The 12,471-nt window shown below is 62.0% G+C and overlaps 1 protein-coding gene across 2 annotated transcripts; it reads left to right on the plus strand.

Annotated features, from left to right (window-relative positions):
• The first annotated feature begins 1,268 nt into the window (after positions 1 to 1,268).
• On the plus strand, positions 1,269 to 12,378 carry ZNF512B (zinc finger protein 512B). Of its 2 annotated transcripts, XM_045794267.2 has the most exons (17): positions 1,269 to 1,324; positions 3,218 to 3,343; positions 3,662 to 3,804; positions 4,173 to 4,301; positions 4,425 to 5,083; positions 5,169 to 5,392; positions 5,505 to 5,576; positions 5,675 to 5,821; positions 5,986 to 6,110; positions 6,183 to 6,275; positions 6,460 to 6,558; positions 6,642 to 6,812; positions 6,938 to 7,132; positions 7,373 to 7,474; positions 7,768 to 7,830; positions 8,398 to 8,496; positions 8,807 to 12,378. In XM_045794267.2, exons 2-17 carry the CDS (start codon positions 3,220 to 3,222, stop codon positions 9,056 to 9,058), a joined length of 2,697 nt encoding a protein of 898 aa, XP_045650223.1. In that variant the 5' UTR covers positions 1,269 to 1,324; positions 3,218 to 3,219; the 3' UTR covers positions 9,059 to 12,378. The 2 variants fall into 2 exon arrangements, with proteins under 2 accessions (XP_045650223.1, XP_045650243.1); XM_045794287.2 differs by lacking the exons at positions 1,269 to 1,324; positions 3,662 to 3,804 and having other exon boundaries at positions 3,237 to 3,343.
• Positions 12,379 to 12,471: the final 93 nt, after the last annotated feature.

A 12,471-nucleotide genomic window follows, 5' to 3' on the forward strand; every position in this document is an offset into this window, starting at 1 on the left:
CACGCAGGACACAGCCCAGCGCATATGGTCACTCAGACACACACCTACCAACGGGCACTGATGTGTTAGACACACGGACATGCAGGCTTACGTGGGGAAAGATGACAGACTTGTCTGCGTCTCATGCGCTGACCGCTCCACAGATCTTGCATGTCCTGTCCCCAGTGTTGGCACGGTCAGTAAGGGAAGGACAGGACCCTCGCTCTTCCTCCTGGGGTCACATGGGCCTTTCTCTGGCTCTGATTTCCAAGGGAAATTCTAACCCACTGAACCCTCCACAGAGGGCCCCCACCCCTCTCTCTGTGAGCACTTTGTGCCAGCCATTAGAGAAGCAGGTCTCAAAAGTCCCTGTGAGAAGAGACAGACCGCAATCTGACCTTCTGTGCCCTGTCTCCAAGCAATGCACCCAACCTGTTCCAGGGTAGACAGAAGGGGGGAGTGGGAATAGGAGTTGGGGGGGGTGGGAAAGGGTTCAGAGAAGGCGGTGCACCTTGTAACCGTTTCCCAACCAGTACCTCTTCCCCTGCTTCATTTATTCCCAAGTCCTGGTAGGGTTGGTGCCCCATTCCCCCCAGACCTGATACTGGGGTGCCCTCACAGGCCCGGGTTCTGGGGCACCCTGGAGCAAAGCACAGCTGGTCTAGAGTCACCCCTGCCCCAAGCAGACAAAGGCTAGCCCAATGGTCAGTAGCCCCAATAGGGCCCACGGCCTCAAACTGCCCCAGCACTGCTAGGAGCCAGGCAATCCCGAGTGTGGCCACAGACAGAGGTGGTCACAAGGCTCCTTGGAAGACACCCATGTCCTGCTCTGCAGGCGCAAGACTCCCGGGGGCCGAGAGTTCCGCTCCAAGAGGACGGTGGTCTCCATGGCTGCACCTTCCCAGAGCCAGCGCCTAGAGGCATCTGGTCGCTTCGATCCTTGACTCTGGGCTTCGGGCAGTTCCCAGAACCCCTATAGTGCCTCAGTTTACCCCACTGCCTGAAAAACACCTCTTGCCCTATGGGTGGCATAACTGGCCACTTTGCACTGGAGCCCCAGCCCACAGAAGCGACGGAGTCCAGAGCCCGGAGAGGGGGCCGGGCCGATGGGCCCCCTCCCCCCAACCCGTTCCTCCCCGTCGCGGAGCGGCTGCAGGAATACCGCGAGAGTTCGCCCCCTCCCCCCCCACAGTAAAACTGTCAAAGGTGGGAGGGGCGGGAGCGCGCATGTGCGCAGCGCGGCGCGCAGCCTGCGCCGCCCGGACCCCGCGCCCCGCGCCCAGCGCCCCGGCCCCGGCCCCGGCCCCCGCCCCCGCCCCGGCCGCTGTCCCGCTGGGCGCCGCAGGTAAGCAGCCGGCCGCGCCCCGGGCCGGACCCCGGAGCAGCCCTCGCTCGGCCGCGTCTCCGACCCTGACCCAGCAAGCAGGTCGGGGGGGGGGTGGGGGCCGGGCCCGGAGCCCCCGCCCGCCGCCCCCCTGCCGCGCCTGGACCGCCCCCCCCACCCCCGGCCCAGCGCCGCGCCCCGCGCCCCGCGCCGGCGCCGCGCTCCTGCCTCCTCCTTCTCCAGAAAAAGTCGCCATTTTGGTTCACTGCCTTCGCCCCCCCTTCCCCCCCCCCCCGGCGCCCGCGATCGGCCCTTTTCGGGCCCAGGCTGGGGCCCCGCACCCCGGCTGCAGGTGACAGGTGGGTGGCGAGGCCAGCCTCCAGGTGTGCGTTTCCTAGCCAGCCTCATCCGTGCGCCCAGCCTGGGCCGCGGTCCTGCCGCCAGCGTTGCTTGTGGCGCCCCCTCCCCCCTGCGAGGGTCCCACCTCTGTGACCCTGCTGGGCCCTCCAGCAGTGTGGAATCCCTTTTCCTCCTGTTGTTCAAGTGACAGGTCCTGGATGAAAAGAGGGTGTCTGCCTCCTAGGGCAGCCCTGGCCCCAGTCCCCCAACTCTGAATTCTCCACCCAAGCTGGAGAGCGATTGGAAAGTGGGTTCTTGGCAGGCACCCACACCCCAGGCTGTTGGAGTCATCACGGGGCTGGGGTGACTGATGCCGGCAGGTCTCCTTTAGAAGTTTCCGTGTGAGGACTTAGGAGAAGTTTGTTTAGACCCACGCAAACCCGTACCTCCCCCCAGGCTTAGGATATGGGCACCCCCTTGGCAGCGGGCAGTGACTGTCCTTACCTCTGACCTCAGCCTCTGGACCCCCTCTAGGCACTGCCAGAGGAGGGGCCCCCTGCCCACACAACTGTCCCCAGTCCCTTTCCTGTGGCCTTGGGTGTCCCTGTGGGAGCATCCAGTAGGGCTGAGCTCAGAGTCCCTCCCCCCAGCTCTCAGGGTGTGGGATCCCCCAGCAGAACAGGCCTATGGAGGCCCAGCCTTGGGTAGTGGGGTATTTCATGTGGCCAGTGGCTGGTGGTCTCTGGAGGAGTGGTGCTGGCAGGCCTGTAGGTGGGGGATAGAGAGGCTTTTAAGAATGGAGATGGGGAGGAGGTCAGCCAGGTAGAGAGTTGGCTGAGGGATTCCTGCTGGAGACAAGGCTGAGAAGAGGGTCAGATAGGATGGTTCAGCTGGCATAGGGACCAGAACCAGGTGCTTGCCTTAGGGTGCTCGGTCCTTGATCTGCCCCCACCCCCACCCCCTGGGGAACTTGCTAAGTGGGGGAGTAGGCTGGGGGCCCTCAGTGCCCATCTTGGCCATCTTCCATCTGTGTCCTGGAGAGAAGGATCTAGGGGTGCCCACCCAGGTAGGGTGGCATTGTCTTTGGTCTGGGTGGGGCTGTGGAGAAAGGTGTCCCAAGGTCCTGGGCCAGCACAGCCTGTGAGCTAGCAGCCATACTGGTGTCATAATTGGCCCCTGGGAGGGCTGCTGTTGACCTCTTTCCTCCTGAACACTCTCCCTCTCTAGGGACCACCCCTAGCCCAGTAGCAGGTGTGATTCTTGGTACTCTTTGGGACTGTGTGTCTGGGGACAGAGGAAGTCTGTGGGAGCTGATGAGGGTTTCAGGACAGGGTCAGATGATCCCAAGATTATTGTGTCTCCTGGATGATCTGGGGGGACCTCATCTGGGCAGCCCCTCCCCTAAACCAGAAGCCTCAGTCATCTACTTTCCCATGTGGCCAAATACACAAGCAGGCAGGCTCTCCTCTCCTGAGCCACAGAGGGGCCTGTCTGGGGGTGGGGCTCAGGGCCAGCCCATTTCAAGTTCTCACTCAGGCCTGGTAGGCCTCACGGGTCTGTCCACTTGCTCTGCAGAGATGACTGATCCCTTCTGCGTTGGAGGAGGACGCCGGCTCCCAGGGTCCAGCAAGAGTGGACCTGGGAAGGATGGAGGCCGGAATGAGGTCCGACTTCCTGTGCTGCATGACCCACCAAAGTTGGGTAAGAGGGGTCAGACCAAGGTCAACTCCAGGCGATCGCAGGCAGCCAGTGCTGGGTGTGGGACTCCTCCCCGGCTCCCAGCTCCCTAGTGGTCCATCTCCTAGGTACCCAGCTGGGCTGCCTGGGCTCTTGAGAGCCTTCCCAGGGTGGGGGCAGCCTGGGGCCCTGGGTTCTTGTTCTAGGCTGACCACAGTCTCCCACTCTCCATGCTTCACTATGGGGGAAGCGCGGCTTACTCCAGGCCTGACCAGCCCCCCGGGTGGCAGGCGAGGCTGTGGGAAGCACAGCTTCCAAGTCTTGGCATATCATGTGTTGCAGGGATGCCGGTGGTCCGGGGTGGGCAGACAATGCCCAGCCAGGCCCCACTCTGCTTTGACCCAGGAAGTCCAGCCAGTGACAGGACCGAAGGGAAGAAGAAGGGGCGTCCAAAAGCTGAGAACCAGGCCCTCCGAGACATTCCTGTGAGCTCCCTGAAGGCTGGGGTGGGACTCATGCTGGGGTCTGCCTGTCAAGACCACCCCCCTGCCTTAGCTAGCTTGCCACACATCCAGCCCCAGGCCATCCCAGCCTGCATCAGAGGGGTCGCTCCATGCCTTAAGGCTTCATGGTGTGGCCTGGGACCTAGTGGACCACATCTGTGGGGCTTTTAGAACAGGTCTGGTACACTGTCACTGCTTGGAGTGGCCTGAATCTTGCTGCAGTCCTGAGGTGGAAGGGCTCCTGCCACCTGTCTGCCCTGCAGGCCTGGGGAGGGTGCTGAGTCTGGGGCTTGGCTTGGCAGAGGCCCAGCTGGCTGAGGGGTCAGCAACCTCGCCTTTTCCATGCCCAGCTCTCCCTGATGAACCAGTGGAAAGACGAATTCAAGGCACACTCAAGGGTGAAGTGTCCAAACTCAGGGTGCTGGCTGGAATTCCCCAGCATCTACGGGCTCAAGTATCATTACCAGCGGTGCCAAGGGGTAAGGGGCCGTGGGGTAGGGAGGAGGAAGAGGCCTGGGCCCACCCTGCCCTACCTGCCTGCATAGGGTCTGTGTGGGCAGTCACCTCAGGCTGCCCTCCCCATGCCTGCCCTTTCCCCACAGGGTGCCATCCCAGAAAGGCTGACCTTTCCCTGCCCCTTCTGTGAGGCTGCCTTCACTTCCAAGACCCAGCTGGAGAAGCACCGCATTTGGAACCATATGGACCGACCCCTGCCTGCCCCCAAGCCTGGACCAGTCAGCCGGCCGGTCACCATCAGCCGGCCCGTTGGGGTCAGCAAGCCCATTGGAGTGAGCAAACCTGTCACTATTGGCAAACCCGTGGGTGTCAGCAAACCCATTGGCATCAGCAAGCCAGTGACGGTCAGCAGGCCTGTGCCAGTCACCAAACCAGTGACGGTCAGCAGGCCTGTGCCAGTCACCAAACCCGTACCAGTCACCAAGTCTGTGCCAGTCAGCAGGCCTGTGCCAGTCACCAAGCCAGTGACTCTCAATAAGCCAGTGCCAGTCACCAAATCCATGCCAGTGACCAAACCGGTGACCATCAACAAACCAGTGCCGATGACAAAGCTTGTGACGGTTACGAAACCCGTGCCAGTCACGAAGCCAGTGACAGTCAGCAGGCCCATTGTGGTCAGTAAGCCAGTGACGGTCAGCAGGCCCATTGCCATCAGCAGACACACACCACCTTGCAAAATGGTGCTGCTGACCAAGTCTGAGAACAAAACCCCTCGTGCCACAGGGAGGAGCAGTGGTAAGAAAAGGTACGGGGGGGTCTCCTTCCGGGTTGCAGGTGGTAACAGGGCCCAAAGTGGGCCCTCCTGCCCCTCACCTGCCTGCTCCCTGCAGGGCAGCGGACGGCCTGGATGCATGCCCCGTCCTGCCAAAGCAGGCGAGGCCAGAGAACGGGGAGTACAGCCCCTCCACCACGGGCCACAGCTCGGCCTTCCAGCTGAGCACAGACCCCAGCGGCAGCCCCCCCTCTCTGGGCAGCAGGCTATTGGGGAGCAAGGAAGCACCGAGGGCTGCAGGCCCTGTGTCCCCCGAGGAGGGAGCGGAGCGCACAAAGCACAGTAAGAGGAGAGCTGGGGGGCAGAGACGGGTGGGGTAGCCATCCGCTGGCCCAGGCCTCCCGGTGGTTATTTGACCAGAACCTTGGCCTCTGTCTTCTCTGCCCGGAGTCAGGAAGGAAACAGAAAACACCCAAGAAGTTTACAGGGGAGCAGCCGTCCATCTCAGGGACCTTCGGACTCAAAGGTAGGGCCCTGGCCAGTTGGGCATCTGGGGTGGATGCACACACACGTGTAACCGCACCGTTGGCTCACAGCTGCCCTCCCCTGTGTGTGTGCGCCCAGGCCTAGCCAAGGCGGAGGACAAATCCCGCATGCACCGTGCGAAGAAGCAGGAGGGGCCGGGCCCTGAGGACGTGCGGAAGAAGGCGCTGGTTCCTGCTAGCACTGTCAGCAAGGAAGTGCCGCCCCCCACGGCCCACCCAGCTCCAGGTGCGGGGGCTGCCGTGAGGCGGGGCGCAGGACAGATCTCAACTCTGGGGCAGATCCTGGACCACAGGGACTAGGGGCTGAGAGTGGACCGCGGGTCCTGTGCTTGGCATCCAGGGCGTCCGGGAGCCCCCACCGGTCCCTGAGGCCCTGGCCCTGCCCCACAGGTGGCCCTGAGGAGCCCTGGCAGCGGGCCATCCATGAACGGGGGGAGGCCGTCTGCCCCACCTGCAACGTGGTCACCCGAAAGACCCTCGTGGGGCTCAAGAAGCACATGGACGTGTGTCAGAAGGTAAGGCTGCCCCGGGGTCCCAGGTGGGGAGGTGCCCAGAGTCAGCATCTCACGACAGGGATGCATGTGCAGCTGCAGGACGCTCTCAAGTGCCAGCACTGTCGGAAACAGTTCAAATCGAAGGCCGGCCTCAACTACCACACCATGGCTGAACACAGCGCCAAGGTACGCCCTGACCCACCATCCACCGGCCCAGTCTGTCCCACCCCACCCTGCATGCCCTGCCCTGACCGCGTGGCAGCAGAGCTCGGTGGTTCCCATGCCTGACCTTGGACATCTGTGGCCCTGACCCCGGGGCAGGGGCGGGGCCCTGTGGTGGTGGGGATATTAAGGCTGGGCCCGCCCCCAGCCCTCTGACGCTGAGGCCTCGGAGGGGAGCGAGCAGGAGGAACGGGAGCGGCTGCGCAAGGTGCTGAAGCAGATGGGGAGGCTGCGCTGCCCGCAGGAGGTCAGTGGGACGGCGGGGTGTGAGGCACACATGTGGGATGAGGCCCAGCCTCTCGCCGGCCACTGACCCAAGCCCGACCCCAGGGCTGCGGGGCCGCCTTCTCCAGCCTCATGGGCTACCAGTACCACCAGCGACGCTGTGGAAAGCCTCCCTGTGAGGTGGACAGCCCCTCCTTTCCCTGCACCCACTGCGGAAAGACCTACCGCTCCAAGGCTGGACACGATTACCACATGCGCTCAGAGCACACGGCCCCGGTGAGCAGCCCGTGGCCTGGGGCCTCCCTTCTTGGGGACCACGTGCGTGGGGAATCATGAGCCTCTGTGTTTGTGGCTCATGCCCCGTGGCTCCTGTGGCTCACCGCGGCCTCCCTGCTTTGCAGCCACCCGAGGAGCCTGAGGACAAGCCCCCTGAAACTGAGGACCTGCTGGGGGTGGAGCGGACCCCCAGTGGCCGCATCCGCCGCACGTCAGCCCAGGTGGCCGTATTCCACCTGCAGGAGATCGCGGAGGATGAACTGGCTCGAGACTGGACCAAGCGGCGGGTGAAGGACGACCTGGTACCTGAGACTGCCCGGGTGAGCTGCCGCCAGGCCCCCAGTTCCCATCTCTGAGCAGGACGTGACTGAGCTTGGGGTCCCCTGCGACGGCCCTGCCCCTGTGACCTGGGCCATTGGCTGACTGTCTAGGTTCACATCTCCCCTTTGTGGAGAGCACAGATGAGGTCCTTAGAGCAACTGGGGGTATCTGGGCTCAGCTCTGGCCTGGCACTTGGGAGCCCCCATTGGGCTCACCTGGGTGCACACCTATTTTTACAGCTCAACTACACTCGGCCAGGCCTCCCCACGCTCAACCCCCAGCTGCTGGAGGCATGGAAGAATGAAGTCAAGGAGAAAGGCCACGTCAACTGCCCCAATGACGTGAGTTGGGGCAGGCTGGTGGGGTGGGTGTGGGGACACAGGGATTCAAGGACAAAGAGCCCAGGTGTGGCCCTGGGTAGGGGGCCTCCAAGTGACCAGCCTATCTGTGATCCCTGGGCCCCTGCAGGGTCCTTAAATGGAGAGGTCCAGTCTGCCCTTACCCCAGGATTCCTGGGGTCAAGTCCCACACTTACCCCAGAGAAACCCCCTATCCTCTGGGCAAGGAGTGCGTGTATGTTTGTGCGGGGGCATCTGCTGGGAGGCCCTCTCCCATGGTTGCCTCCTGTCCCCAGTGCTGTGAAGCCATCTACTCCAGTGTGTCTGGCCTCAAGGCCCATCTCGCCAGCTGCAGCAAGGTCAGTCCCCAGGCCCTTTCCCAGGGTGGGGCGGGTACTCGGTGTGCCCAGCCAACCCCTAGAGGGCCCCACACGTTGAGTGTGTGACCCTACCCCCATGGGACAGGCTCCTCCATGAGCCCAGGGACTGGCCAGTGCCCGATGGCCAACCCTACCCAGGGCACTCCAGCCCTATCCATGAGTCCGTCAGCCCCAAGTTGTTCTGCCCACAGGAGCTCCTTGTCTGTGTGGCTGTAAGCAGGCCCATTGACCTGGGCTTGGGGTGAAGGGCCCTCAAGCAAAGGCCGCAACCCTTCCCCCGGGGCACCTGCCTCTTCCCATGCTCTCTACATCCTTTACCTTCCTTTAGTGGGGGCAACTCCAAGGTCCTGCCACAGAGAAGCCTCATGGGTCTCTGAAGTCCAGGTGTTGAGCACCCATTCAGATGAGCTGTGGCTTCCCGGACCCTGTAGCCACACAGGGGCAGGCAGAGGGGCAGGTGCCCTGGTCGGATATGGTGCTTCTGGTCTTCCAAGGGTTGGGGGGGGGATCCAACCTCTGGAGGCCAGCCTGCCCTGTGCCTTGCAGGGAGAACACCTAGTGGGCAAGTATTGCTGTCTGCTGTGTCCGAAGGAGTTCAGCTCTGAGAGTGGAGTCAAATATCACATCCTCAAGACCCATGCAGAGGTGGGATGGGCTGAGAGCCTTGTTGGTCTGGCAGGGGATTGGGCCACAGTGGGAGTCGTGGGTTGATGGCTTGTATGGCCTTTGAGTGAGCAGCCAAAGTTGAGAGATCTGGTGGTTTCCCTTCAGAGGGGCTTTGGCTTCCTTGGAGGAGCAGAGAAGCTTGGGTGCCCCCCCCCCAGCAGCCTGAGTAGGAGATACCCCTTTGGGTGGGCGCTTTGCTGCTCGGCCACCATAGTGCAGTGGCCTGCCTAGCCCCAGTGCTCAGCACCCTCCTGTCCCAGGGTCTGCACTGTGTTTTTCTTCTTTCCAGAACTGGTTTCGTACTTCGGCAGACCCACTTCCCAAACATAGGAGCCAGGACTCACTGGCGCCCAAGAAGGAGGAGAAGAAGAGTCTGGCGGGCGGGAAGAAGCGAGGCCGAAAGCCCAAGGAGCGGACCCCTGAGGAGCCCGCACCCAAGATGCCCCCTCGTCGGGACGACTGGCCCCCAGGAGGCAGAGACAGGGGGGCCCGGGGCTCCACTGGCCGGAAGGTGGGAGCCAGCAAGGCTCCTGAGAAGTGAGCGTGGTGGCTGGCAGGTGGGTGGGGCCTGGTCCCCACACTGGACGGCAAGTCCACTCTGTTGAGGGTGGGGGTAGCTAGCTCCAGCACTTCCTGCCCTCCAGTTCTCCATCCCCCACCCCTGCCTATTCATCTGTCCAGTGGAGGCAGCCAGCCCCTCTCTCCTTCCTGAAGGTGGCCCTTCCCCTGTGCAGGCTGTGCAGGGCACACATGGGTGGGGTTCCTTGGGGGAGGGCCTGTGGCAGCAACAGAAGTGCAATAGTGTGGAGGGACATTGACGGGCCTGGCAGAGTCAGGGGCCCTGGATAGGCAGGAGGAGGGTCTGCAGCTCAGGCCTCAGGGCCACGGGGCAGCGCAGGGCAGGCAGATGGCCTTCACCATGTGAGCTCCATGCCCCGTCTGCTTTCTCAGGCCCAAGGCTTGGGGGTCCTTGGTGACCCATGGTTCTGGGCTGATGAGGGCACCTGACTGAGCAGCCTCACCTCTCTACCCAACACTGGACCCCAGCACCCCCAGCTACCTCCCAGGACAGACCCTGAGTCTGACTGCTACCGTGCTGACCTGACAGCCTGCCCCACCGTGGCCTCCCTTGTCCTTCTGCCTCTGGTTCCTCTGCTTCTGTTCTCTACCTCTCCAGGCCCACCTTCCCCTGCCTGTGCAACCCTTGCTGTGCTTGGGCCTCTGCCGCACTGGCCCCTGTCCGTCGTGGTGGGTGGAGGTGGCCCTGTTAATAGGGGACTGTCTGCCATCCCGTCTCCATGGGTGCTCCCTGCCTGGGCGAGGGGAGGGTTCTGGTCTGACCTGCAAGGCGGCAGGAGCAGGGGATAAGGGGGCCACGTGGAGCATAGCTTTGCCTCCAATCTCCAGCTTCGCTAATGCCATTGGTCTAGGTTGGGGCAGTCCAATGGGTTAGGCATGGGCCAGTCTAGGCTCTAGGGTCAACCTGGGGCCCACAGGTATGTGGGGTATGGAACTGAGGCCCAGCTCTGAGGAGTGATTCCTGTGGGAATCAGCCTTCTGTCTGCTGGTCTGAGTTGGCTTGTGGCTAGGCTCCCATGGGAGTCCCCTTCTCCCTTTTTTACCTGCCCTGTCGTTTCTGGTTGTGTGGTCTTTTGATATGAGAGCTGAAGGCCAGGGAGGGAGCTTGGCCAAGGTCACATTGTGTTGGCAGCTCTGCAGCTCTGAGTTGGGCCCCAAAGGGGATGGCTAGGTCTGCAGGTTGACCAGGGTTCAGGCTGGAGTTCAGGGCACCCAGAGGAGGTGGCCACACTGCCTCTGGTCTCCTCCCTGGGCCCCACCTTCCAACTTTGGCCATGTAGGGAGGGGGAGGATACTCAGAGCTACTGGGTTTGGACAGAGGCTATTTCCCACTGGGGGGTGGGGGTGGGCTGAGGGCTTGGTCTTGCCGATCCTGGACGATGTGAATTTTGATATTTGCCCGTGTGCGTGTGTCTCCTGGGTGTAGTGGATGCCAGTCTTGTTGCTGTGACAAGTAACAACCTTTTTTTTATTCTGTTTTTTATACAAAAACACAACAATCTGACATTTTGGTGCTAAGGGTTTCCTGGTGCCGACGGTGGATCTGGGGGCTGAGGGGGTGTCTTTCCCCTGCTCAGGGAGGCAGTGCTGACTAGGCATGTCTCTGCCCCCCCACCCCAGCTCCCGTCCTCATCTAGTCCCAGGAGAGGAGGGGCTCCCAGCTCCCAGTCGGGCTCAGCTCTCCTAGCTCTGCAGTAGGAAGACAGGTTCCAGGGGGGCCTTTGGGGCATGTCGTGCTGCCTGTCTCCAGCATCTTCCTTTGCCCAAAAGGCTCTGACCTGGGCAGCCCTGGCCTGGTGTGCTAGGGAGGGGGTGTCGAGACATGCACTGCCCCCAATCACACACACCTTAATTTGATCAAAGGGTAGAGGCGTGGGTGGACGGGTGTGATCCAGTGTCAAAGGTCAAGGGAGGGTAGCGTGGGCAGGGCTTTGGACTGCATGGGCAGAAGGATTTTCTTTTCTGTGTTCCTGGGTGTCACTATGGTATACAGCTGGTGGAGGCAGAGGTGGGATCAGGCAGCTACTGCAGGGGCAGCCTTGGGCAGGGAGGGGATGCAGGTGCTGGCAGGAGCCCTAGGTGCATTTTGTCCTTGTCACCAATGGCTGGAGGAGGTTGGACCTCAACACCTCTGCTGGGGACGGCCGCCCGCCCCAGCCTCTCAGGTACTCGGCCCTTGGGGAGTGGGGGGCTGGTTTTTTGCTGGGGGGTGAGTTTCCAGGTCACCCCCTGAAGTCCACAGGTGGTCCCTGGTTTGGGAACCCCGCTGAGATGTGTGGGAAGAGGTGGGGTCCTGGGTAACTTGATGTTTAGCACTTTAACCCCCTTCTTTGTCTTTCAAGTGGGTGTGGGGAGCTGCTGCCAAACGTGGCTGTTGGGTCGGACCCCTCTCTCCCTTCTTCCTTTCCTGCTTCCCATGCTCTGGTGAGTGGCAGTGGTGAGCTGGTCGGCAGAGCCCTCTTCCAAAGGGGGCAGAGCCCTGGGGGGCTCAGCGGGATCTGCCCACCTCCCACTCTGGTGGGAATTCAGCCCAGGTAACCACCTGGCTTTGATTGACACCTTCAATGAGAGGGACTGGAGTGGCAGACCCCCCAGGGCATGGTGGGCATGGACACTGCCCAAGACCCAAGCCCAGGGCACAATGCCAGGTCCCTTTCTGAAGATCTACCTCTGGCCCAGCCCACCCCCTCCCCCACCCTGCCCTGAGAAGGGGAGAGGGCCGACTTAAGGGGCTGACACTTCACACAAAAATAGGGTGCACTTTATTTGCTTGTGCAAAGGCAGATGAGGGTGTGTCCTGGTGTGACCAGTGGCCCTCCCAGCCGCAGCCCCCCTCCTGTCCCTCCGGTTCGGAAGGGAGAGAACGGGTGCACCCTGACCCACGGAGGGCAGGGCTGTCCCGGTGTGTCCAGTTCAGGCCTCAGGTACCCTGGAGGCCTGGGGTTCAGGGGGCCTGGCTAGCACCTCTGGCCTGGCAGCCACACGTCCTGTGCTTTGGGTTTCTTGGTTTGGGTTTTTTAATGCCAGTTCTCCGTACATAAGTGCATTTTGAAAGAGAGGTTCCAGCTATCACTTGTAACCATATATATACATATATATTCTATCTACAAAGTGTTTATTTGCAAGATGTTTTGGCGGTGAGCTCGGGCCCTGCCCGCCTTGTGACCATCTGTCCCCGGTCCTCGTCCCGGCCTCCTCGGCCCCAAGTGGCGTGGGGGTGGGCCATCAACTGTATGTATTAAATATGACTGTATCAAATAAATGTTTATTGATTTTTTTCCAGGGGCTTTGTGCGGCTGAATTTGTGGTAAAGCTCTTGGGTGGGAATCCTTCCTCGTGGAAGACCCGCCCCCCCCCCCGCAAGCGGGGGAGGAG

Source organism: Ursus americanus, chromosome 22 (genome assembly GCF_024610735.1).
Source record: "Ursus americanus isolate L20-20 chromosome 22, mUrsAme1.1.p, whole genome shotgun sequence".
Lineage (NCBI taxonomy): Eukaryota > Metazoa > Chordata > Mammalia > Carnivora > Ursidae > Ursus > Ursus americanus.

What these genes read in the sequence shown, in the direction of transcription:
- ZNF512B (XM_045794267.2), top strand. Translation starts at nt 3,220, where the DNA reads ATGACTGATCCCTTCTGCGTTGGAGGAGGACGCCGGCTCCCAGGGTCC. An exon ending in AGGAGCAGTGGTAAGAAAAG is followed by an intron (nt 5,084 to 5,168) that starts GTACGGGGGGGT and finishes TGCTCCCTGCAG; the next exon opens with GGCAGCGGACGGCCTGGATG. An exon ending in GCTCAGAGCACACGGCCCCG is followed by an intron (nt 6,813 to 6,937) that starts GTGAGCAGCCCG and finishes CCTGCTTTGCAG; the next exon opens with CCACCCGAGGAGCCTGAGGA.